The sequence below is a fragment of the Caretta caretta genome, chromosome 27 (genome assembly GCF_965140235.1).
Source record: "Caretta caretta isolate rCarCar2 chromosome 27, rCarCar1.hap1, whole genome shotgun sequence".
In the NCBI taxonomy this organism is placed as follows: Eukaryota; Metazoa; Chordata; order Testudines; family Cheloniidae; genus Caretta; species Caretta caretta.
This window is the reverse complement of record NC_134232.1, coordinates 7,840,773-7,868,086: the sequence shown is the minus strand read 5'-3', so window position 1 is coordinate 7,868,086 and position 27,314 is coordinate 7,840,773. Positions and strand designations below refer to the sequence as shown.

The 27,314-nt window shown below is 44.1% G+C and overlaps 1 protein-coding gene across 2 annotated transcripts; it reads left to right on the top strand.

Moving 5' to 3' along the window:
- Positions 1–2,916: 2,916 nt before the first annotated feature.
- CCDC47 (coiled-coil domain containing 47) lies at positions 2,917–22,649 on the top strand. Of its 2 annotated transcripts, XM_048830250.2 has the most exons (14): positions 3,059–3,175; positions 6,552–6,949; positions 7,649–7,914; positions 8,782–8,889; positions 11,537–11,711; positions 12,072–12,193; positions 13,609–13,674; positions 14,768–14,869; positions 15,872–15,982; positions 16,583–16,668; positions 18,068–18,126; positions 19,121–19,230; positions 20,412–20,579; positions 20,885–22,649. In XM_048830250.2, exons 2-14 carry the CDS (start codon positions 6,919–6,921, stop codon positions 20,963–20,965), a joined length of 1,485 nt encoding a protein of 494 aa, XP_048686207.1. In that variant the 5' UTR covers positions 3,059–3,175; positions 6,552–6,918; the 3' UTR covers positions 20,966–22,649. The 2 variants fall into 2 exon arrangements, with proteins under 2 accessions (XP_048686208.1, XP_048686207.1); XM_048830251.2 differs by lacking the exon at positions 6,552–6,949 and having other exon boundaries at positions 2,917–3,175.
- The last annotated feature ends 4,665 nt before the right edge of the window (positions 22,650–27,314 follow it).

Genomic DNA, 27,314 nt, shown 5'->3' with positions numbered 1-27,314 from the left:
TTAGGAAAAGCTTCCTGTCAGGGTGGTTAAGCACTGGAATAAATTGCCTAGGGAGGTCATAGAATCCCCATCATTAGAGATTTTTAAGAGCAGGTTAGACAAACACCTGTCAGGAATGGTCTAGATAATACTTAGTCCTGCCATGAGTGCAGGGGACTGGACTAAATGACCTCTCAAGGTCCCTTTCAGTCCTCCAATTCTATGAGATAGGAGGGAAGGTCCTGTTATAAATTAGTAACTGGTTACAAGATAGGAAACAAAGGTCAATAAGGGAAATAAAGGGTCAGTTTTCACAAGGAAAGAAAGTAAATAGTAGGGTCCCTCAAGGATCTTCAGAGATGACTAAGTGGGGGTGTAACAGGGTGCTGGCCAGGAGGTCCTGAGCCAGGCCCCTGTTAGCCCAGCTCCAATTAATAAGCATTAATTGGGCCTGGCTGAGTATGCCACACCTAATTGCTAGAAGAGAAGCACCTGCGGGCCTTATTAGCCAGGGGGCTATATAAGGCAGGCAGGCAGGGGGAGGAGAGGAGCATTGCATCCCTGCCCTGCCGGCTGGAGATGCTAGCTGTCCCCCAGGTTGCTGGTTTGGAGCAGAGTGTAAATAGAAGGTGGTGGGAGCTGACACTGAAAATAAAAAGCACTGGTGATTGCACTCAGAAGGGGTCTCTGGCTGATTTGTTGTGAGGGCAAATGAACACCTCGTTACACGTGGGGGCTTGTCCAGGATCCAAGAGCCAGCGAACTTGGTTGGCAGCCCGGATATGGAGGAGACCCTGCAATGGCTGGTCAAACAGCAGGAGCAGATGCAGCAGGTCCTGCAAAGTTTTCAGCAGTCCCACCAGGCTGAGAGACAGGCCTTACTGACCTGGTAAATTGAGCAACAGCAGAGTCTGCGAGAATTCATACAGCAGACCGGCGTTCAACAACAGCTTCTGCAACGAGTGGTGAGTCCTGCGGGAGGGGATGGCACCCGGCTGCCGGGCTGGGGACTTTGTAAAATGAGCCCAGCGGATGATCCAGACGCCTTTCTCAGGACCTTTGAGCGGGTAGCCACAGGCACCAGGTGAGAGAAGGCAACCTGGGCCCTCCGACTGGCTCCATACCTGACAGGAGAGGCTCAAGTGGCCTATATGGCCTTGAGCGATGAGCAAGCCCAGAACTATGAGGTGGTGCGGGGGGCCATTCTAGACTGGGTGGGCCTGTCGACGGAGCGGTACCGCCAAAAGTTCCGGGCGGCCCAATGGACGGCAGCAGTGTGGCCCCAGGTGTACGCCCAGAGACTAATTGACTGGGCCACACGCTGGCTGAGGCCAGAAATGCGCACGGTGGGAGAAATGATGGACACATTGGTCCCAGAACAATTGCTGCAGAGCTTCCCCGAGAACATACGCATCTGGGTGAGGCGTCACCAGCCTGTCACCATTGAGGCAGCCGTCAGGTTGACCGAGGAATATATCGAGGCAGAGGGTCCCCGGAGGGAGGACCGACCCCAGAAAGACAAGGAGTCGGGGAAGAAACTGGCAGAACCCTTTTCCCAGAAAGGCCCAGAGAGAAAGGGGGAGCCCCAAAAAGCACCCGAGAGGTCTGCCAAGCTTGTTTGCTGGCAGTGTGGGAGACCTGGACACACAAAACATGACTGCCTTGATATGGAGTGTGGGTGGGCTGAGTTTTGTGGCTGGACTCAAGTTGGGGAGTGAAAAGGGGGGCAGAAACTGTACACCATCCCAGTGAGGATTGGGTAGAACCCCCAAACAGGCCCCAAGTGCCAGCCTGTTCGCTTGTACAGAGGGGGCTGGTGAAGCCGCACTGGCTGAGTGTGGGGGTAAGGATGGCCCTTGAGTGTATCCATGGGGACAAGAGGTCCTCCTCGGGCCGAAGTGAGGGGCCACTTCAAATGGAAGTGGTTTGGGGTGCTGGAGGGGCTACCATACTCAGTGGTATTAGGTAAGGACTGGGCCCCACTACCTAGAAAGAAGTGGAGGGGTGCCCTGAAGGAGGGGGCAGATATCCCTAAACCAAGGATCCCAAGTGGGGAAGACGAGCAAAGTCCCAGAAATAACAAAGAAGTAAACCCTAGACAACAGAGCCCAGAGCAAGCAGACCCACGGGAAGGGTGTACGGGGGTGCAACTGGTGTGACATCCTGCAGGCAGAGGTGGAACCAGGGGGGCAGCCACTCCCCGAGCAGTGTACGTTTTGCGGGAGGGGGATGGAGAAAACTGCAGGAGAGGATGCCGGGGATCGCCTGGCCAAGAGTGGGGAACTTCCCTGGAGGAGCCCCCCGGGCAGAGGGGCCGAGGTCAGCCGGACCTTGTGGCTCTTAAGTGGGGAGGCGGGTATCAGGGTGCTGGCCAGGAAGTCCTGAGCCAGGCCCGTTAGCCCAGCTCCAAATAAGAAGGCAAGCGAACGCCTCGTTACAGGGGGTTACGATAAAAGGCCTACAGAATCATAAACAGTACGGAGAAAGTGAACAGGGAAGTGTTCTTTCCCCTTCACATAACAGCTGGTCCTGGATGACAGGGCATGGCTCACACGCTCTTGCCCTGTTCTGTTTGTTCCCTGTGATGCATCTGGCACTGGCCAATGTCGGAGCCAAGACAGCAGGACCAACAGTCTGACCCACCCAGTATCTTCTGAATGGGTTCACATGCGACAAAGCCAGCGTGGGGCCTACGACCTCTCACCAGGCCGAGACGCTGCGTCACCGGGTGACACTGCTGCCCTGCAACCTGGTGACCTCTCAAAGTGACATCACGCCACTGATGGGACGTCACCGCATTCCCATACGTCACAGCCCTGCCTTGACGTGACGTCACAGCGCCACGGGGATTGCGGAGCGTGGGGATTGGGGGTTGCACTGATACCAAGGGGCCGCGCCGTTGCCTGGCAACCTGAAGGGGGGGTCTGAAGAGGAGGGGGCAGCGCGCGTGGTGCTTTGTGTGCGTGGCCGGCAGGAGCTGGGGTCACCCGGCCCCAGGCACCGTCCCCCGCTCCCGCGAGGCAGCTGTTCCCCGGCCGCGGGGCAGGGCGGGAGCGGCGGCGGACCCGGAACCCCGCCTCCCCGCTCGCACTGCGCCTGCGCTCACTTACGCAAAGCGCGCAGGGTGCGCGGCTGGCGGAGGGGGGAGCTGAGCGCAGCGAGGCTGGGCTTAGGTGGCGGGTTGCACTGGACTCAGGTAACGGCGGCGGCGGGGACTGGCTGACGCGGCTTCCCCGCCCCCGGGACCCCCCCCGGGGGTTCACCCCGGAGCGGCTCTGGGCCCCCCCTCCCTGCGGGGGGAGCCCTTTGGACTTGCATCAGGCCTGTGGGGTCCAGTGGGGACCCCCAGCCCCGCCCCTGGCGCGGTCTCCCGGCGAGGCGGGGTCGACAGGCCCCATGTTGACCCCCGTTGCCCTCTCCTCGGGAGCAGGTGGTTTTCAGAACTTGTTTTCTGGGGACCCAGTTGAAGAAAATGGTTGATGCCCGCGACCCAACGGAGCTGGGGCTGAGGGGCTCGGGGTGCGGGAGGGGGCTCCGGGCCGGGGCTGAGGGGCTCGGGGTGCGGGAGGGGGCTCCGGGCCGGGGCTGAGGGGCTCGGGGTGCGGGAGGGGGCTCCGGGCCGGGGCTGAGGGGCTTGGGGTGCGGGAGGGGGCTCCGGGCCGGGGCTGAGGGGCTCGGGGTGCGGGAGGGGGCTCCGGGCCGGGGGTGCAGCCTTGGCTGGGACTGGGGGGGTTTGGGTTGCAGGAAGGGGTTCTGGGTTTGGGGGGGTGCCCAGGGCTGAGGCAGGAGGATAGGGTGCGGGAGTGGGTCTGGGCTGGGCGTCCAGACTCTGGGGTGGAGGGTTTGGGGTACAGGAAGGGGTTCCAGCTTGGGGGGGCTGGGGTAGGGGATTGGGGCATGGACTTACTTCCGGCAGCTCCCGGTCAGCGGCGCAGCTAGGGTGCAAAGGCAGGCTTCCCGCCTCTCCTGGCACCGTGGACCGCACTGCGCCCCGGAAGCGGCCAGCAACAGGTCCAGCTCCTAGGTGGAGGCACGCAAGTGGCTTCATGTAACTCTCACCTGCAAGTACTGCTCTCTTCCACTCCCATTGGCCGGTTTCCAGCCAGTGGGAGTGTGGAGCCAGTACTCAGGGCGTGGCAGCGTGTGGAGCCCTGTGGCCCCCCTGCCGAGAAGTTGGACCCGCTGTTGGCTGCTTCCGGGGCGCAGCGCGGTGTCCGAACAGGTAGGCATTAGCCTGCCTTAGCTGGGCAGCACGGCCGATGGGACTTTTAACGTCCCAGTTGGCGGTGCTGACTAGGGCAAGGCGACCTAGTGCCTTACAGAACTGGGTCGTGACCCACATTTTGAAAAACACTGCTCTGGAAAAATCTCTTCTCCTCCCCCCACCACTTCCAATGATGCTGACTTCCAAACTCCTGTTTTCTCTTGCTGGGCCGTGTGTGGCAGTGCCCCCCCCCCCAACTTAAGAGCGCTGGGGGTTCTGAGCCATGGTGGGTGTGCCCTGGGCATGTGGAGCCTTGCTCTGCCCAGCTGCTCCATTGGGGTGAGCCAACAATGTCTTTTGGGACCTTGCCTGCTCCCAAGAACAGAGCTGACAGGTGGAGCAGAGTGTGATGTGCATCTAAGAACTAGGGCACAGCTAATTTTAGGTACTCTAACCTTGACTGTGTGCCTTTAGGGACTTGTCATGAGATCCTGGAAACTCGTCTTGTTTGGAAGGGAAAAGATTTAATATCGGAGCAGTAAGCGCACCCTACAAGAAACAGTGCCACCCCATAATATATGGTCCTAAATTCCAGATAGCACTGTGGCTTTGTGCCCTGTGGAGCAGGGCATTGCTATGAGTCATTTTTCAGTGGTGGAAGCTGTGAGTTACTGCCACCTCTGTTCTTTCTACCAGAGGCAGATCAACTGGTGAATTGCCCCCTCTGAAGGGGGAAACTGTGCACCATATGAATTGTGGTGACCACACAGGATGCACTATGAAGTACAGCGCTTCAAGCAGTTTTGTGCTTAGGCCTCCATTGCTGAAAATGTATTCACTGTGACACCCAAATCTGTAAAGCCATATGAAAAATGGATTATGACTGTGATTCCCAAGAGGTATCTAACTTAACAGAAGTGGCAGGGTACTTGGTAATTGGATCTGCTTTAGTAGTCTCAGGATTCATTATTCCAAAGGAATGGGGGATGTTCAGCTGATCATATAGCCCGGCTGAGTTAATGTTTCTACCCTTATAATGCTCGTATTCTCTTCATAAGTGGTATCACCTTTTTCATTCAATTCACATAAAATTTGTGGAGCTCTTAAGGAATATTCTAAACTTCAGTGCTTTATCTAGTTGCATTGTATCTTGCTCATGCGCACCCTTGTACACTTCGTATTTAGGCTGTCTATCTAGAATGGAAGGCCTTCAAGAAAGGGACTCATTTGTTATCTCTAAAATACTTGGAATGCTCTGGGTGCCAAACAAGTAGTACTCAAAGGTATATCACATTATGGTAACAAAAAATGGTTTCTGTTAGTTTTGGGTAACTAAAACAAAAGTCAACATTCAAGTCAGCGCCACAGTGAGAATGAGAAGATGAGCTTTACTTCCATCAAACTCAGTGGTAATTCTCCACAAGTGTCTGTGAAGTGCTATGGTTGACTTAGTATTGCTCTTAGAGGCCCCAGTTGAGACCTCATTATGCTAGGCACTGTACTATTTTAAGAGTTTATGATCAGTAGACAAAACAAAGTGGAGACCGGGGAAACTGAGAGTGAAGTGACTTGCCCATGGTCACACCACAGGCTAGTGGCAGAGCTGGGAACAAAACTCAAGTTTCCTGAGTCCCAGTCCAGTCTTCTATTCAATGGCCCACATTGTCTCCCAGTGAAACAGCCATACTCTTCCCAGTTTTCTTTGTTAAACACATAACAAATGGGTCTAGAATAAAAGCAGAAACTGCTCAGCAGGACCCATTCCTGAACGCACATCTTAGAATGATCAAGGTTATGTTGTTTGAAAGTAACAGAACACAATTGCTGCTCTGCTGTTTCAAATGATTAGATCAAGTGTATTTTGTGATATTGATGGTGCTATTGCTACCTAATTTTTCCATTTAGTGACCTGAATACATGGGTAATAACCATCGCAGGTGCAGTCTCTTATGTTCTTTAAAATGAACAAAAAATGGAGAGAGTTGATCACTTGGACATTTGATGAGTGATACTATTGTAGAGAGAGTCTTATTGGGAGTCCATCTTTTTATCCGGACATGGGTAAAGTGATAGCTATCTAACTTACATATTGTATATGTTCCCAAGGACACCGTGACAGGCAAATTTGCTAAATAAACAGTAGCAAATACTCCACCTTTAGCTTCAATGATCTGTGTTGATTTCTCTATTATTTAATTTTAATGTGCACATTCCCTTGCTGTGTGTCTTTTAGATCAGGAATCTGGTGCGGGAAGGTTTTTCAGTATAAGTCACCACTGTTAGTAAGCAAACTGACTTGATTAAGGTCAGACTATGCTTCCCAATTGGCTAGGCATTGTTTGTACAACTGTTTTTATTTCTTTATCAGATGTGTATTTAAATGATGTACCATACCAACGCAGAGAGGGAACCCATACTTGGTTGTTAAGCAAACACTTGATAAAAGTACCAGAAGCATGCATACTCGGGTCAGACACCTGTACATCCTCCATTCCATTATTCAACCCTTTGTCTGAGGGATATGTGTGTGTGTGTATATGAAGATAAAAAGGAATTTTGCCTCCTCTTTGAACACTTGGTGAGAGACTTTAGCAGGAGAAGCCAGACTGTGGTCTGTGGGACCACAGTTCTCTGAATTCAGTGCTCTGTCAGTCCTAGTTACTTGCTATGATTGTCTGGGAGGGAATCTCTGCAATCTGCACTTCCATATTAAGCAAGAGGGTCTGCTACATGCCATGCCAATTGGATGCAGCCTTCAGGCTCATGGTAAGTTGCTAATGTGATCCATTGTATACTTTTTAAGTGCCTTTAGTATATAGGGACTAGGATGTCAGTGTCATTTGTCCTGAACTGCAAAGACCCCTGTCCCAAACCTGAGAGGTGTGAGTTGCATGTTGGAAAACTTGAGTAGAGAAAGAATTGCGTTGTTGTTGTTGTTTTGTTGTTTTTTTTTAAGAAAAGCTGGGGGGGGGGGAATCTCTAGAACTCCTCTTAGTTGTGGGGAGGAATAGGAGTATGAGAATGTCTCTCTTTCCTTGGCGCTAATGCCTCTTAATTTAAGACTTGGCAGTTCTATAGTGTTATTTCATGCCAGGATCTCAAAGCATTTTACAAATGAGCCTCTATGTGATGTAAGTATAATATGAGGTACCTTCTGTAAGCCTCAGTTCACCCATCTTTGATAGATAAGTAACTTATCCCAAAATCTTTGATAGAGCTGGGAAAGAACCCAGGAGTCCTGTCTCTGTCTGTCTCTTGTGCTAATCATTAGATATATTTTCACAATCCACCCCCCTCTTTGCCTTTTAGGGAGCCTGAGCTCAGAAATTGATCAGACAATGTCTTATAATTGTACCCTCCTTGTTCTGCTTTCCCATAATTGGGCAGATGTTTAATGCATTAGGACCTTAGGAGAACTAAATAAATTCCCCCTTTTAACCTGTTTTGTATTTGAATTTTTTGCAGTGACAATGAAGAGCTTGTGGATCTTCCTTGCTGTTTTATTCGTCCCATGGGGCTTTTCTTTGGCCAAGTTCGATGAATTTGAGGACGGAGATGACATTATGGAGTACGATGATAATGACTTTGCTGAGTTTGAAGATGTTACTGAAGATGTAACCACAGAATCTCCCCAGAGGATCATAACTACAGAAGATGATGAGGAGGAGGCTACTGTAGAGCTTGAAGGTCAAGATGAAAATCAGGAGGACTTTGATGATGCAGATGCACAAGTAATGTCAAATTCATGCCTTTGCCCCTTTTAGCCTCTCATTTGAAATGCTCTTTCAGTTATCAAACCAAGATCCATGATTGTTCTTGTACTATACCCCACTGCAGTACTTATGCTGTGATCCCATCAGATCTTCCAAGCTATGTGGAGTCTGGCAGGGTCGATATTTAGATGGAATATTTCAAAGGAGCACCTAAGGTCTTCAGACAGTGGTACTCTTCCTTTAGAGTAGATAGTGAACCCATTGTGGTGCTAGGGAGAGCTCTGCTGCTGGATGTAACATCTTCCTAGTGAACTGTAAAACAGAGATCCAACCAGTTGTAGTCATTAAAGATCCCATGGCACTTCTGCAGAAGTAAAGATGTGAACTTCTGCGTCCTGGTCTAACTTGGGAGGCAATATATAATCACCCTAAATGTCCCATACAGTTTCAGTTGCATGTAGTCATCTTCTCTTCCCATCATAAACTTTGTAAGGCTTTGCTGTGTCCTGTTGAGAGGTTGCTATGATTCACTGCAGAGGTAGGTGCATTTCAGTGATAAATATAACAGTCTTTTGAGAATCATTTGGGTATTGGTTTATAAAGCACTTTGATATCCTTGGGGTTGAAATGGCTGTTAAATCTTCATAAAATTGCGAATAAACATTTTATTTCAGAAATGTCCCAAATTAAAAACAAAACAAAACACTTGTACCCCAGCAATTTTCATTTATCTTAACTTTAAAATCTCAGCTGTAACATTGTAAAAGAGACTGCTGCTTTAGAGAGATGATGCATATCCCTTTATTTTCTGTCCCACCTCTGTTGTGTTTGCCGCTTGCTTATTAGGCTTGAGATGCTGAGGCTGCTTGTGCTCTTATCCCTTAGGAAGGAGATACTGAGAGTGAGCCATATGATGATGAGGAATTTGAAGGCTATGAAGAAAAAACAGATGCATCTCCCAGCAAAAGCAAAGACCCCATAACAATTGTTGATGTAGGTATAAATGTCTGAGTGTCTTTCCATTCAGCACTCTGATTTATTTGTAGTATTGTAGTGCCTAGAGGGCCCTGCAGAGAGCAAGGCATTATTGTTTTAGCTGCTGTACAGACATAGTTAAAGTTAAAGGTAGTCTTTTGTCCTGAAAAAATTACAATCTGAATTGACAAGAAAAAGGGTGGAAAGGAAACTGCTCAGAGATGTTACGTCACATAGCCAGTTAGTAGCAGAATTGGAATCAGGTCTCCTGAGTTCCATTCCAGTGCTCCTATGCACTGGATTATGCTGATTCACAGATTGTAATATCATGACATTTGAAACTGACGTATTCAACTGTAGATGGCTTGTTCCTTAATGTGTTAACAACTATGTAAAACTGCTAGTACTTCCCACTCGTGTGCACTCAAACTGAATTGGTGTCATCTTCTGGTCTAGTTTATTATCACATGGAATAAGATTGCCTTAATATTATGCCTGTGATCAGCAAATGTCTCTGCAACAAAAGTAACCGTGTTTTAAACATGGGTTTTGACCAAAGCATTTTTGAATATGGTTTATCCTTACGTTAGAGAGAAAACATGCTATAACCATAGTAACAAATCATGTTTTAGTTAGTGTGTACCACAGCTAAAACATGGTTCTCTAACATGTTTGTGTATCTTGATTACACAGACAACAAAAGAACATGTTCTAATGATAGTTATAACAACTGTATTTAAATTGTTGGGTGTTTTAAGCGTAACGGGGGTTGAACATTGCAGATTTGAAATATACAATATTGAGTCCTCTTGATTCCAAAAAAACCTGAGGCTTTTATAAAGCAGTTGAGACAAAAAGGGGGGCAGAGTTACATTTTTTTAAAATGTTGTAATCAAATGTGCCAGTGGGAAATACCTCATCTCTTTTGACTGAGGGGCAATATCTTGGCAGTAAAACTAATAACGACCCTCTAATGACTTCAAAAAGAGAACTCCACAGAGAGACAGCAGGATCTTCCTATTAGATTTTGGTTACTATTTGTACTAGAATTCCTAACTGTGTTCTGAAAACACTTTCAAAAGTTGGTTACAGCACAGTTGTAATGCATCTTTCAGTCACACCTTTGGTGGTGCTCAGATAATGCAGTGATGGGCATGGTGTAAGAACCTGAACAGAGTAGTGTTACAATTGCGATGAGGTGTTAGGCTGACTACACTGGAGATTATTAGTTAGCACAGTCTGGCTCTTGGAAAAGAAATCTTTTCTTCACACTGGTCAGGGAACCTGTGTTAGGCATATGCTATGCTCTAGACTGCAATTCAGACCAGCGAGACATTGTCACCGCTTGTCTTGTAATCCTGCATTCCTTAAAATGGTCTGCTTCTGTAGCTCCCTGTTTAGACACTTCCAGCCAGTGTACAAGCATGCACTGAGTGTCTGTGTGTTGAGCAGTTCTTGTTCAGCAACTCTGATATCAGCAGCCTGGTTGTTATACCAAAGTCACACTCTGGTCTCCACTAGCTTTGGTTGCTACTAGCCAAATGACCCCAAAACTGTGTGCCCAGAAATGTCCAGCCCTCTTCTGGAATATTCAAAGGAGTAATAAGATCCGTTGCTCCTCTAAAGAGACCAAAGCACAGCAGCTTGTTGCTTTAACTGGAGTTAATCACTTCAAATCAAACATAGTACTTGGTAGATTAGAATAAAAGTAAAACAGGTTTATTTAATCAGGGAGAGATTTCACGTGAGGTCAGGTATAAAGGATAACGTCAGATATGGTTACAAACAAAAGTAAAAACACTTTCTAGTGAATAAACTTAACAGGCTACAGTCTTGGTTCAAGGTAAGGTTCTTACCACACTTCCTTCCAGCAAGATGGCTGATCATCAGCTTGGTCAGGATCTCCCACAAAATACAGTGTGCTCAATTCCTTTGTCTGAGTTGAAAGATAATTTGGGGTTCTTTGCCCCTCTCTTTTATTGTCCGGTGAACTTTTGAAATGTATCCTTCTCTAAGTTCAGTGCCCCTCCTTTGACGAAAAGTGCAATGGAGTCTGATGGAGAACTTTCCATGCTGGTTACTTGCCCAGAGGTACTTTCTGCAATGTAAATTGATCTGTCCCTTCAGCTTCCAATATGCTAATGGAGGATCACTTGACTGTGATGGCCAATTGTCTATGATTGCACCTGGATTGAGGCTTTTCTTTTGGTGGAAAAACCTGTTTACCTATTCCCCAGTCTTGTCTTGTTCAAACACATTTTAAAAACTTAATACAGAGGGAATTCGTAACTTCACATATAACATTATAGCGTTTTACAATTATATTAATAACCAGAATGGTGTTAGCTTTCATATGGTACCACACAAGGCATATTTTGTACAAATATTATTGCAATAGTGTTTATAGAGTGTGAATGCTTGGAGCCTAAGGTCACAGAATACTGTATCCACTATCTTCCAGCATGATTGCTGCTAGTACAAAATAAGCCATGTGTCACTAACGAAGTTGGCCCTAAGCAGGCTTTGGTCTATAGCAAAGCTTTAGCAAAGCTTATCACTGTCATTCAGGGATGAAGCTTCTCTGGTAACTTACATGTTTCAAAACACATGATTGTGCAGAATCCATTACATCCCGTAATAAAACTACTTCATTCGCTCACCACAGGTCCCTGCACATCTTCAAAACAGTTGGGAGAGTTACTACATGGAGATCTTGATGGTAACTGGTCTTCTTGCTTACATCATGAACTACATCATTGGGAAGAATAAAAACAACCGGCTAGCTCAGGCCTGGTTCAACACTCACAGGGAGTTGCTGGAAAGTAACTTCACCCTTGTTGGTAAGTATTTGCAGTTGCTATGCCCAACTGTTCGCTGCTTTGAATGTGACTGGTTTATATTACTGATGAGAATGGGCTGGGGAGAGGAATAGCCTTTCCTCTGGCAGCACTTGTTAATATTAATGGCAGTTCTGCATGTTGTGAAGTAATATACCACCCCTCCAATGCTGAAATGCTATCTAAATGCAGCGACCATAATGGTGTAGAATAAGTTGCATAAGCGAGCATTAAGATGGCACTGTAGTCCAATAGAATAACCCAGGAATACATAAATTCTAATCCTAATGATGCCATTTCACTACTTGTCACCGACCATTAGATTACACTTCCTTTTATTAACTAATATATTCTTACTTTCAGGGGATGATGGGACAAATAAAGAAGCCACAAGCACAGGGAAGCTCAACCAAGAAAACGAACACATATATAACTTATGGTGCTCTGGCAGGGTGTGCTGTGAGGGAATGCTTATTCAGCTAAAGGTAAGGGTGGGGGAATCTTGCAGTATTGTTCCATTAACTAACATGTGGAAGTTCAAATTTTAGCCAGGTGGCTGCGCCCCTCCCCCCACCCGGTTGGGTAGCCAGAGGCCTCGGTACGGCTTTTTCTTTTTAATCATTCAGGTCAGCAGACTGGATTCTGAATACACTCAGAAAGCAGATATGCTGAATGAGTAGTGGCCATTTTTATATAGTCACTTTTATTATTATACCAGCATTTTAAGATTTCTCCAATGTTCAATCTGTCATGATCTGAGAAGAGTACCAATGAATACTTCTGGAAAGTGGAGAACTCCCACTGTCTGGTGCTGTGGGACAATTGTTCCTGGTCATGATGGTGGATAAGAGATTGGACTGTAAAACTGTTAGTGGTCCTTCAGTCTAGTAGTGCTTTTTTTGGTCACTGAATATATCAAGTCCTGGGTTTTGAACCAGTGGAATACTCATCACCTGGGGAGGGGAGAACTTGTCTTTTTCCTATTAGTTTGGCAGAGCCAGTCCAACCTAAGATCAATAGAAATATTTCCATGATTTTTTCCCCTAGTTCAATGAAAAGTTTTGTGCTTGGATGTAAATATTTCCCTGCAGTGTTTACAGGCTGAACACTACAGATTTGAGCTAGCACTTGAGAACCAAAAAATGAAACCATGAGACTAATAATAAGCACCCCAGTAGTAAGTGTTTGCAGCATTTATGTTTAGCTTGGAGAATGAAAATGGTCCAAAAAATAGCATAAAATGGTCAAAAGTAAACTGGATATTTAAAATTTTCCATTTTAATTGCCTTTGCCAATTTTTTTTTTTAACCTTTGAACTTCTAATACCTCCACAAACTTCCCATCAGACGCTACAGAATAGCCAGTCCCAAATTATCTGTCCCTTTGCAACTTTGACAACTACATTTATTTATCTTAATGTCCATTTACTTCCATCTTAGCAGAAGGAGCTCTTAGTATTATAGAAACAGATTCCAATGAGAAATGAAGAAACTCAGATGTCTTCCATATTAAAAAGCTGAATATTTGATTCATGTATGTAGTGCTAAATACATGCTTTTTGTGATCACTGGAGCAAATGGAGAATGGAAAGCTTTGTAGGTTTCTAAGACCTGGTCTCTGCACAAAGTGGTGCCAGTTTAATTAAAGCTGATTTTTATACCAATTAGTTAAACTGGTGCAACTTTGTGTGGCTCAAGCTAAACTGATATAACCAGTTTTAAACCAACAGTCCACACAAAGTGGCACCAGTTTAACTAAGCAAATTTAAGTTAATCTAGTGAATCTTTGTGTATGCAGACAAGACCTTAGCCTGCCAGTAGATGCTACTACGCTCCAGTAAATTGCTAAATATGCAAAAACAGCAGCACTGTCTACTGTACTAAAACATTCTCTCTTTCAGTTTCTCAAGAGGCAAGACCTTCTGAATGTACTTGCTCGTATGATGAGGCCAGCCTGTGACCAAGTGGTATGCACTCAGTTCTTTAGATTTACTGTGCATAGTTCCTGTTGCATTCCTTCAACTCCACTAGGCTTTTGGTCTTTCCCACAACTAGCCGGACAGTGGCTTCATAGAGAAACGCAGCTTTCTTCCATCTTCCTTCAAACAAAGTAACCTGCAAACACCATTCACGTTCTTTTTCTCTCTTTCTCTTTTTTTTCATGATACACCAAACTTCTGATGACTGGTGACTTGTCTGTGTATCTGTGGGTTTTATTGTTCATGTGGTTTTGTGAAGCAAGTCTGTCATGCTTCAACTTCATCATGACAAAACTTGCTTTTGTGACTTGCTCTCTTGAACAGTTGTTCTGTCTTTTGAACCCTTTTATGAGTGCAGCCTAATCACATTCGGTAATCTGTTATCTGCCCGGTATTGTGCATCTTGTAAAGCTAATTGATGTTGAACAGCTGTTAGTGTTAGGGACAATGGGAGCCCATATCACCATGTCAAAGTATAAATGCCAGTATCCACACAGTGGACACAGTATCCATGAGGCATGCTGTAAGGAAAAATGGGGGGGGGGGGTATGCTCTTCTAGTACTTACTAGGTTTTACTTTTTCATATATTTTCTATTATATTTTAGTTTTTATATTGTTGATGTATTCTTTATTCTGTCTCATTTAGAAGTGGCAAATGCATGCAAACAGTCTGCTATTGGCTATCTAGTATGCGCTCAAATTGAGTCCTCCTTCAGCTCTGCTATGTTGCCCATTGCCAATAAACCCTGAGATTGGGAACTCTGCTTTCTAATTTTGTTGGACAGTTACTGTATGGTTTTAGAAGTGAGAAAAGAAGCCATTAAGTCCAGACATAAACAGAATAGCTTTATCCCTGTTGAAATAACACCTGGATATTTCAAAAGAAAATGTACAGCTAACTTTTTGTAGTGAAAACATTTGTTCCACAATAAGACTTGGATCTGTCCATTGCAAGTGCTCCATGGCTGGGGGAGTCTATTGTCAGGGCCTAGTCCATGATTATGGCTCCTAGGTGCCATGCTAATACAAATAATAATAGTATAAATCCAGTCACTACTGGTTTCTCTTTTTTTTTCTCAGCAAATAAAAGTAACAATGAATGATGAAGATATGGATACCTATGTGTTTGCTGTTGGAACAAGAAAAGCCTTAGTGCGACTTCAGAAGGAAATGCAGGACCTGGTATGTGTGTGTTGGAAGTAAATGGATAGTTCAGGCGATTGGTAATGAGGTATAAAGTCTTTCATCTCTAGGTTGCTTGTTCAAGTCCAGGGCCAGTTCGGAATAACTGAAAGTTGTTACTATCTGAAGGCTAAGTGGCCTATTAGAATTAATTTCGGAAGTGCATTCTTAGTCCTGTTCCCAGTGGACAAGTATCCACATCCTAAAACTGGCACTGATTTGCTTCTATATTGGCAATTTTAGCAGAAGGGAAAGGAAACTTTTGTCACCTTTACAAGGGGTCTCTCGAAATCGAGTTTTAGATATGTTGACAGGTGCTCTAAATTTTTGCTTGATCTCTCTTAATCCACCACCAATTACTTTGTCCGATTTCGAAAAATCTACTCACTAGTGATGAATGGGGAACTTTCTCTGGCAAGTCAGCTAGCCTAAGCCATTAATTTCTGCAGAATTTAAATTTTCACTAACAATCCCCTCTTTTAAAAAAAAAATCCACTCTCAAGTCTCGATACTTTCAAAGAATCTTTCCTGATGTGACCAACTCTCTAAACTACTCTAGAGCCACTGCTGCTGCTTTTAACTTTCCCCAAACAGCAGCAGCAAAGTGAAATTGCAAGATGTGGGTCAGTTTTTCTGCTGCACTTCATTGTACAGGCTTTGCTATATTGCCAAAACCAATGTAAGATGCATCAGTTCCCTGATATATCCATGTCAGCATGTCCCTACAGTCAGTTTTCATCTCATCTGTAAAAATCAACTGCAAGTAACCTCTCAAAACTTAAAGATACTAAATTAAGAATACAATATATATGTTAGCGTCTGGGATGTTATGGTATTATGGGAGTGTACTTCATGCTGAAAATGTCTGTCCTCAGTCAGATGGAATTAAGAAACAGTAAATCATGTTTATTTGTATTTCAGTACTGTCCAGGATCCCCATTGTGCTAGGCACTGTTCAAACCCAATAAAAGAGACGCTTTTTTTCTCTTCTCCTTCCAATAGAGTGAGTTCTGCAGTGACAAACCCAAGTCTGGGGCAAAGTATGGGCTTCCAGAGTCGCTGGCTATCCTGTCAGAGATGGGAGAGATCACAGAGGGAATGATGGACTCAAAGGTAACTTTGAAAGAACCAGTAGAAACTCTCAGGCATTTTCTTGATGGGCTTGGCCATTTTAAGGCTGGAATTCAGTGTGGAATCTCTCACAGATGATACAGCAGGGAATTGAATGCCACATAGTTCTCTCCCTTAGAAACAAAGATCCCAAAGCAAATGCAAGAGACAGAAAATGGATACTGTTGTCAATGGAGAAAATATCTGTATTAAATTTTATATATTAGCATATCCATTGTAAACTTGGGACTTAAGCTGTCATTTGCAATGCTGAAGTAGGCAGAGAAGCGTTGCCAAAGTGGTGGAGTGTTAAAGACCTTCAGTATACACCTTTGAAGTTGTGGCTGATCATTGGATGAAATGTCACGCCCCAATTGAGAACTCTCCATCTTACATCCTTGAGTTGCTAACATTCACTCAGGACTGGGATGTAGTTTATCCACATGGAGCTCTTCTCTAGCAAGAGTCACTAAGTCAGGGTGGTAACTTGAGCACAAGAATTGTCAAAAAGCAGGACGCAGAGACGCTATAAGCAAACCATTTCAGGAGATAGGTCGGAGATGAATTGGTTATACGAAAAACTAACCTCTATTTCTCTTTCAGATGGTACATTTCCTCACACACTATGCTGACAAGATCGAGTCCGTCCATTTTTCAGACCAGTTCTCCGGTCCAAAACTTATGCAAGAGTATGTATGAAACTAGACATCTTCTAATAGCTTTATAACAGAGCAGCAGACAAAGTATAGACTGACATACTTGTGAGAGTATTCTAGCAGGCTACCTGTTGCACTGGGGGAGACGTATAGAAATAGGACGTAAATGTGAAGCAGGTAACCAGAAGTTCCCAATATTTTCAGATGCTTTACTAGTTTTCTAAGATCGGGATGTCTGTTGCCCTCCATTCAGTTGTGTGATCTGACTTCACTGGAACTTGGACTGCTCCACCCAGTTTAACAATTGCCAGGTATAGCATGCATCGCTGCTTGGGAAGTGACCAGCTGCCAGCAAAGGGTCTCGGTCAAGTAAAGATGAAGAACCTAGAAATACAATCACAAACCATGTACACCGTGGCTGGAAAACCATGGTTTGTATGCATTGTGGATCCTAGAAATGATATTGCATCTCTGTTTCATTGAGGTTGACAATTCTAAGAAAACCAAGGGACACTTACCCTTTCTCACGTGAAGCTGTCTTTATTGTTCTGCCCTTGGTTTCTTATCTTAGCTTTGTCTTTCCTCCATGGTTCTCACCTGTGTTGTAGAAGTACAGACTCGCTGACTTTTTCACGGCGTCAGGCCTCCTTTTTCAAAGTGATGTCACTTGGGGCACCTGCTAACAATATATCCAATAATCTGAAGCAAATGCTGCACCAATACACGGGCCCGATATGCTGTGAATAATTTATTATGAAGCCCATATAATTCCCACATTGCAATGAGAGAACAAACAACTTTATCTGATCCAAATATAAATCAGCATGTGTGCAAAATACTGAAAGCACTAGGCTCCTGAGTGTCCTGCAGAAATTTAGGGACTTGGTTTCCATAGTATCATGGGGTGTATGTACTCGATAAATATGAAGACAAGCTCCCTGTGCCCAGGGGCTACCAAGCTAAAGTTAGGCTGCTGATACCACAAAAAGGCATGAGGTGAGGAATACACAGATGGAATGCCCTTTGGAGGTACAGTATTCCATACAGGAATGAAGTATTTTTCTGTGGTAAATATATTTTCTGTGATAGGTATGAATCTTCTCGGTAGCACATCAGATCTTGGATTGCTTCTATCAGTTACTGAATGGGTGGTGCTGCCTACCTACTTAAACATTAACACTTATTTTATGAATGTCTTTTGGATGGGGGAAAAAATTAACTTCAGGGAAACTATTGTTTTGAAACCTTGTTTGTGTCAATGAAAAAATAATTGAATATCAGTTATATTGTTTTTAAATGCTACCAGCCGTTTGCAAGTGGCTATCAGTTCTGCAGAAGTCAAGTGTGTGTTAAGAAATACACAGTATAATGTTATGTTTGTATTTTGTGTTCTCTTATTCCAACTACTCCTTTATTTCCTCTCTTCTGCCAGGGAGGGTCAGCCTTTAAAACTGCCCGACACTAAAAGGACACTATTGTTTACATTTAATGGTAAGGAAAGGTTTCCAATAACTTATCTGTGCAAAGTCTGATCACAGTGCCCAAAGCATGTCACTTTTGGGATAGTAGACAGTATTTCTAGTGACTTAAATGCAAGTAGATAAAGGTACAGGATCCCTGAGTAACAAGTACAAGGGATGCAATAATGCACTGTAAGGGACTGAATGGTATATGACATTGATAATGGAGCTTCAGTTCTCTAGGTCACCAGTTCAAATTCAGCCCAGGTCAATAATGATCAAAAGTCATTCTGGTCTGACTGCAGTTTTATGGTATTTGGGGAAGGAATTTGTTTTCTGTCCACTTTTTGTGGGCAGATGTCCATATTCCACAACCCATCACCACAAGTGGCGATGAAGGCTAAACAACCAACTTGCCAAAAGTCAAGAATGGAATGTCATCCCTAATGGTGATCCCAGTAGGTCAGTATTAGGACAGTGGGGGACAGCTTATGGTCATGCCTGTTGCTATCTGTGCTGTGCTCGTTTTTTTTGGATTAATAGAAGCTGTCAGGGCTGCCAGGCTTAGCACTTTTTAAATTTAAAAAGTGCTAACCCACAAGGCTTCCAGTTATTTTCAGCAAAGACCATATTTTTCCTACAAATGCATATACACACCTCCCATTAACTACAAAGGAAGCTGTGGGCATGTCAGAGGGCAAAGCCGTGGCCTTTAAATTGTATTTTGCAATGGTCAAAGCAGGAATTTCATACCAGTATAAAAACATGGTTGCAGCCTGTATTCTTAATCAATCTGGAAGTATAGTATGAGAGAAATGTGCCTGCTGCCATCTGAAAAATCTGAATTTAATCTCCAAAGCAAATACTTCTGTTAATTAACTCATTTTTAAAGGGAGGATTAGAGCATCTTTCTTTGCAGACTTTTATAAGCAGGCTGAGCAATGTGGAGAGGACGTTCTAATTAATAGCAAAAGCCTTGCCAATGTCCGTGAATTAATCTGATGAAAATGTCTTTGCTTTTACAGTGCCTGGTTCAGGCAACACTTCCCCAAAGGATATGGAGGCTTTGCTGCCTTTGATGAACATGGTTATTTATTCTATTGACAAAGCGAAAAAGTTCCGCCTAAATAGAGAAGTAAGTCACATGCTCCTGTATGCGTTGCTGTCAGATAAGATATAAAACTACTTATGGTTAAAGGTCCCATGGTAACTTTTGTAAGGTGAGGAGCCTTAAAATTCAACTGTAACATCTATGGTGATTACATTCTGCTTGCCTTAAAACATATAGGGAATATCAGTTGGATTTGGTATTCTCTGCTACCTGTTGCATAAGAAAAGCATTCAAACTATTGCACACTTAACTCAAGGAAGCTGATACAGCCACAGTCTTACTTGGCCATGGGGGGCAGGGAGGGGTGATTAGAGACGGCAACAGTTATGTACAGTTGAGTATCTGCAAAAAAAGAGGTAGTTCGGTCTGAAGAGAAGGTGATGAGTTCAGATGATCAAGAACCAATGCACACAAAGACCATAGGAAAGGTTATTTGCAAATAACTTTAAGAGGTAATTAGATGTAAGGCGGTATATAAGGATCTTACATTTATTGCCTTTAGATGATAAACCTCCATACCTGGGATGCATAGTGGTAAGGAAAATTCCTCTTAAACTTTTTAAAGCTTTCTTGAAGTAAAAGAGACAATATACTTGCCCATATCTTACTAATGTGTGATTCCACTCTGAAAAGTTACTATATTAAAAAAAAAAAAGAAAAGTAGCCCCATTTTATTCAGCAGCAGATCTGCTCCATACATGTATTAGTCAGACCCACTTGCTTTAGTAACAAAATTTTTGTAATTGCTTTTCACACTTGTTAGCTCTGCAAAGCCAGTACAGCTGAGAGTTAACTGGCTTCTCTTCCTCCATGTATAAGGCACACAGAACTAGGTTCCAGTCAATTACACCAGTGCAATGGGACTATATTTGTGTGACTGTGGGCCTAACCTGACTTGCAGAATCTTTACTGCTGTTGAAATAATGAGGAAAGAATCCAGTTTAATACTTAGGTCCTGAGTTTGTACAGCTGACCAATATTGGAGAAGGGTGGGGGAACACATAAACACGTAGGTTTAATCTGGAGGCGATACATGTGGAATCACTCTTTCAGAGTAGAACTGCCATTTAAATACTGAGAGGAGCTATTTTTAGTGTCTGTAGCTATTCCAGACACTGTCCCTCTTTTTGCTTGTTGGAACATTGCCTTTAGTGCCAATCATTTATCTGTATTAACTGTTTTTATTTCTGTCTCTTGGGGGAAAGGGTAAACAAAAAGCTGATAAGAACAGGGCCAGAGTAGAAGAGAACTTCCTTAAATTGACTCACGTGCAAAGGCAGGAGGCTGCCCAGTCCCGCCGGGAAGAGAAGAAACGGGCAGAGAAGGAGCGAATTATGAACGAGGAAGATCCAGAGAAACAGCGCCGGTTGGAGGTATAATGGATTTTCAGAACAGCTAAAGAAGTAACAGCAAGTGTCTCCCATACATTGAGGCTCACTTGTAGGTATTCCAGAAGCATGGCAGTGTATTATCTTCTGTCCTGCTGGAGATCTGGCATAAAAGTGGAGCTGGTTTTCACTTATTTGTTAATTGTTTGCCAGTCTGTCTCTCTAGAAGAGACTGCATCCTGAACACAATACCTTAATTAGCTGTGTTATCTTGACCTTCTCACATTGTCAGCTTGCTTTTTCAGTGAGAGTATTGATGTTCATTCAGTTCTCTGTATCCTTTTCTCCAGGAAGCTGCTTTGCGACGTGAGCAGAAAAAACTTGAGAAGAAGCAGATGAAGATGAAGCAAATAAAAGTGAAAGCCATGTGAAACCATTGTGGGAAACTCGATCTCAGTGCCATGTGTAGACTTTTAATTCACAGGGTTCAAAGAACTAGTTAATTTCATAACCTTACACTTCTTCAAACGCTATTGGCCATTAAGAGAAATGCTCTTTGCATCCACACTACTTAACAATTAATTTGGGTATTACAGCAACATACAGATATGTATAGAGGGTGTTTTGTCTCTGCAACTTTCTTCCAGGTGGTTTGATTATTTTGCTACTTCTGATGCTTTAAAAAAATACAAAACTCAAACTTGCAATATCCCTTGACCACAATTTGTGATTTTTAAAACAAAAAAAAGATTATAAAACTTTTAATCTTTACCAGTAACTTTACATCAGTGCTTTGATTTAGATTTTTAATGTTACAGGTAATTTTTTCCACTTAATTTAGGGGGAGGAAAATAGCCCCCCCCCATGTTAGTGAAATTGCACAATAAACATTGGTGTGTTTCTATATCTGCATCAAGCTTGTAAAGGTGCAAAACCTAGAGCCTTCCAAAAATGGTATGGATAATTCAGGGATTTAAAACCAGGATAGTTTAGAAAGATAACTTTTTTTTTTTTTTTTTGCAAACACCAGGGCACTGAAACAGTATTGCACAATCTATGCTATGGTTGGCATAAAGATAAAAGCTGTAGATCGGTTAGGTATCAGGGAATGGCATGCATGAGTACTGTTTCTTATCTGTAGTTGTGAATGTTGAAAGTGTAATACAATGTGAATTCTGTACTTTGTGTTTCTTCTTCAGAAGCGAATGCATGGTGAGTTGGCAACTTCATCTAGATTTGAATACTCTTAACTGTACAAAGTTGCCTCTTAAATATTTTCCTCTTTTTGATAGCAGCTGCCGCCTATTTAATGTTCAGCAAGAGGCTAGATTTGCAATTAAATATCTGTGCAACTTCCCTTTTCCCTAAGCAAGGAAAAAAAATATTTAGAGGTTATATAGTTTTTTGATCTGTTGAAATAGTTATTTATTTCAGGATTTTAAGATTGAGGTGGGGAAAGAGATGCATGTGGAGGTAGGGGGAAGAAATGGACACAATTATACAAGTACGCTGCTGTCTGCTGCATTTTATTGATGTTTCCTACCTAGAAAGCATTTTATTTTTTTTTGTAACCTACTTTCTGCAGTTGTTTTTTTGGGGAAATAATTTGGATGTCTTTCTCTTGTATTTTCTTGTTTGATGCTTTGTGTAAATTTTGTTCTGAGGCAATAACAATGAGCTGCTGTTGAAACAGCATGTGCTAAAAGCCTTTGTTACAGCATGAGACATTTTACACTGATTTGAGTGCAAAAATGTGTAATGTGATACATACAAATCATTTTATAACAGCTAATGAAAAGTAATTTAAAGCCAAAAATAGCATAAAATTATGTGTAATTTTACTCTTTTAGCTCTGTTTAGCTTGAGAGGGTGCAAGTCATACAATTTCACAAAATTCTTTTTAAAGAAAGTATTTGTGCTCTTTTGAGTAAATACAATGCTTTGCTGAAGTTCCATACGCTTTTGGGCCATGGCAGCTAATTTTGTAATATGAACATTCATACAAACTATCTATGAAAAGAGTAAAATATAACTGAAACATTCTAACTGCCTTCTTTACTTTGGTGGACTCCTTGTTCCTTTTGAGTATAGCCTCTATTAAACCCTTGTATCTTCTATGAGTACTCCTGTTTATGTTAAAAAAATTTACATTGAACCAGCTCATTAGAGTTCTGGTTTTCCACTCTGCTCCAGTAAACTTGTCATTGTCAAGAGTGCTGTCTCCTAACAGAAGCTATTACCTTTTTGTCAGCCTTATAGTATATAACCCTGCTTGCCACAGATGAAATACCAGTGTCCTAGCCCTTTCCACTTGGTCGTGCTGAGACCTTGCGGGGGAAAATGAGATTCTAGAATATAGAGCATTAGGCAACAGCCCATCTTTGGATGACAAGGGCATGGGTGAAATCTACAACAGTATTAATATTTTGGGAGGTAAGACTAGTCACAGGACAGTTTAATGTATCTCTCTTCAGTCACTAGATACCTTAAATCTTTCCAGTTTCATTAGTCATGGAGTATTGATCTTGGAAGAAATAACAGTATTTTATTAAAGAAATAGACGTAGCATCCCAAGAGGTTGTGTCTAAACTTTCAGGAAGTTGGAGTAGTTCTGAGGATAGGCCAGAACACTGCAAAATGAAGGGTTGATGACCCCAAATCTAAAATCCATTTGCATTAAATTCAAAATGGTGCTAGTACTCCCACAGTAGGGAGGGGAGGGATCCAGGGAAGGTGGTTCATATTCTGTTTAAGTTGAACTCCTCCCCCCCCACCCCCACCCCCAAAAAAAATTTTTTTGGGGGGGTGGGGGGGTTCACAATTGAGTATTTGAGTCAGGGAATTCATCTCAGCTGAGATTCTGACACCAGTTTAATTCTGCTTCCCATACCCAATCCCACCCTCCATATGTAGGCCCACCCACACCTCTTAAGATTTATCTATTGTGATTTTAAAATCCTCAGGCAGGTGGAGTATCTTGCATGCCCTCTAAACACAGGTTCAATTCTCCTCTTCTCCAGATGCGGGGAAGAGAACGTAAGCTGTAGCCTTTCAAACATCAGGAGCTTTAGGACCTTGTAAGAAGCCAAGAATCAAAGGCCTAAAATTAGACATACCCCCATGTGCTGGTCTCTGGGTGCAAACCAGGCTATTCTTGTAAATAGGCAGAGAATTGGAGGATTTGAATTTCCTGCTTCTTGGAATATTTTTGTATATTTCAATATTCAATTTGTATATTCAATATTCAATAATAAGCAAACTAAGGCAATGTGGTCTATATGAAATTACTGTAAGGTGGGTGCACAACTGGGTGAAAGATGGTATTCAAAGAGTAGTTACCAATATTTTGATGTCAAACTGGGAGAACATAGCTAGTGGGGTCCCACAGGGGTCAGTCCTGGGTCTGGTTCTATTCAGTATTTTCATTAAGGGCTTGGATAATAAAGTGGAGAGTATGCTGATGAAATTTGCAAATGACACCAAGTTGGGAGGGGGTTTGCAAGTACTTTGGAAGACAAGATTAGAATTCAAAATGACCTTGACAAGTTGGAGAATTGGTCTGAATTCAACCAGATGAAATTAATTAAGGACAAGTGCAAAATACTTAGGGAGAAAAAATCAAATGTACAACTACATGATGGGCTGAGTACTGGTGAAAAGGATCTGGGGGTTATAGTAGATCACAAATTGAATGAGTCAACAATGTGATGCTGCTGTGAAAAAGGCTACACCCATTCTGGGGTTTATTAACGGGAATGTTGTATGTAAAACTTGGGAGATAATTGTCCTGTTCCATTCGGTACTGGTTAGGCCTCAGCTGGAGTACTGTGCCTATTTCTGGGCACCAGACTTTAGGAAAGATGGGGATAAACTGGACAGTCCAGAGGAGAACAATAAAAACGATAAAATGTTTAGAATACCTGATCTATGAGGAAAGGATAAAAAAAACTGGTCATGTTTAGTCTTGAGAAAAGACAATTGGTGGGGGGCAGGGGAACATAAGAACTGGCGGGGGCATTTGGGCTTGGACTGGAGCCTAAGGTCTGGGACCCTGCGAAGGTGGGGTGATTTTTCTGCCCCAGAACTTGAGCCCTGTGAGCCTGACAGCTGACCTGTGCCAACTGTAGCTGTCCCACAGGTCTTTTATGCCCTCAACCCATACCTAGGGGTTGAGGGCATGTCTTTCATGTACTGTGTCCCTACCAGCTTTTTGGAAGAGAGAGCTGCAGTAAGTTGATGGTTCTTGAATCACAGAGGGGCTCTCCTGCATTACGAACCTCTACAGTCACAGTGGTGTCTTGCTGTTTTTATTCTTTTCTGAGTGCTTTGGTTTGCAGTCAGTTGCATTTTCTCTACATCTTTCCTCTAAAAGATGCTTGCAGCCCTTTACAAGCTTTACTGTTAACATGAAGGAGAGCCTGTGCTGAAGAAAGGGGACTAGGAGGCAGGAGCCCTGGATACAGACCATGTAATCTTGGATAAGAAATTTAATCTCTCTGTAAAATTGGGCTAACTTTTACCTCATCCTCTTGGTTGTAAAGTACATTGAGATCCTTCAATGGAATGTGCTATGAGGGTATAAAGGTCATTGCCTGGTTCCATAACACCACCCCCTCTAGTGAATGTGGCAGCTGTTGAGGTATTTAATGACTCATAGCATCAAGAATACAGTTTGAGGGGAAGGGAATAATACTGAATACTGTAAATCGGGGGTGGGCAAACTTTTTGGCCTGAGGGCCACATCTGGGTATGGAAATTGTATGCTGGGCCATGAATGCTCACAAAATTGGGAGTTAAGGAGTGAGGGCTCCAGCTGGGGGTACGGGCTGTGAGGTGGGTCCAGAAATGAGTTCAGGGTATGTGGGGGGGCTCCGGGCTGGGGCAGCGGGTTGGGGTGCGGGTAGGGGGGTGAGGGCTCCGGCTGGGGGTGGAGGCTCTGGGGTGCAGGAGGGTGGGACCAAGGGGTTCGGAGGGCGGGAGGAGGTCAGGTGTGCAGGCTCTGGCGGTGCTTACCTCAAGCAGCTCCTGGAAGCAGCAGCATGTCGTTCCTCTGGCTCCTACATGGAGGCACAGCCAGGTGGCTCTGCACTGCCCTGTCCGCAGGTGCCATCCCTGCAGTTCCCATTGGCCCCATTTGCTGGCCAATGGGAGCTGCAGGGGCAGCGCTTGGGGCGGGGGCAACATAGGAGCCGGAGGTGGGACGTGACACTGCTTCCGGGAGCCGTGCAGAGCAAGCCTCTGACCAACGTTCCCTCTAATTTTTGACAGGCTGCGTGTGCAAAAAATTTCTTCTGCAAATTTTTGTGCGTGTGGTGTTTTGTCGTGTGCGCGGGGTTTGGGATCTGTATACACGCACACAGCTTAGAGGGAACAGTGCCTCCGACGCCACCCCTGGGCAGGAGCTCGAGCGGCCAGCTTAAAACGTCTGAAGGGCCCGATGCGGCCTCCAGGCTGTAGGTTGCCCACCCCTGCTGTAAATCAAAAACTGCCAGGGTACTACTATAGGAAATAACTACTCAAGTTGGAATTTTGACTGCAGCATGGAGTGTTCATCTATGTACTTTTGAAGTATGAGATTTTAATAATCCCAACTAGCCAATGCTCATTTTCTTATCCACAATTATTATTTTGAATAATATTTTGTATATTTGAAACTTACGTCCATGAACATGATTTTGTAAATTATTGCTATCTCTTTTACAAAAGTTCCTAGCATGCTCTGATGTCATAGTCCACACCTTCAAAAGCATGCATCAGGCCACCCAAAATCATGGTTGGCTTGAACATCACAAGATTAAAAATAATAGGTTGGGGGTTCTTTTTACGTGCTTTTAGGTAGACTCAATGAACTCACATTTTCCAGTTTTTTGTTTATTCTGCCCTCAGCTGGGCTGGAAATTTATTTTAAAGGGAAACTGAAATTCTCCCATATGCCGCTAGAAGCTAGGCGTATAAGAAAAGTTGGTAATACTGAAAAACATTAGTTTTGCAGTTATTGCATTATTTTGGACTACTACTACACAAAAGTGTGCAGAGACAGTTTATTATCCCATCCATACAAACCTGAGATGGCTTTAAGCCGTAGCTCACGAAAGCTTATGCTCAAATAAATTGGTTCGTTTCCAAGGTGCCATAAGTACTCCTTTTCTTTTCAACCTTGGGTGGCTGCAATATTTGGTTTCAGAGATAGGAGGCTGGACAATCCTGCAATCCTTTCTGAGGCAAAATGCCAGATCTCCCTTGGAGCTTCACCTAAAGGATTCCACAATCAGGGGTGAAGCTTGGGTTTCTTCCTTGCAGTCCACTGGAGCATGGAGACCATAGACCACCGGGGTTGGAAGGGACCTCAGGAGGTCATCTGGTCCAACAGGCCCCTGCTCAAAGCAGGACCACTCCTGCCCCAGATTTGCCCCAGATCCCTAAATGGCCCCCTCAAGGATTGAACTCACAACCCTGGGTTTAGCAGGCCAATGCTCAAACCACAATGGGGGTGGAGTTATTTAACTGGCTCAGGGGTTCTCTCCACCCCCTTCCTTGAGGACTTTTCACCCCTCCCCTCCCCATTCAGCCTGAGTGTGGGCACGAGTGTTATGGGGCTAGCTCAGAGACTGCCCCCCCCATTTACCCACTGTCTGTGTGGGGGGGCCGTTCCTATAGGGCTGGCTCAAGGATTGTCCCCCCCCCCCCCGCATTTCCCCACGGGGGGTTAGTTACGTGGCTGGTTCAGAGAGTGCACCCCTCCCCCCATACACCCTGTGTAGGAGGGGGCGGCTATAGACC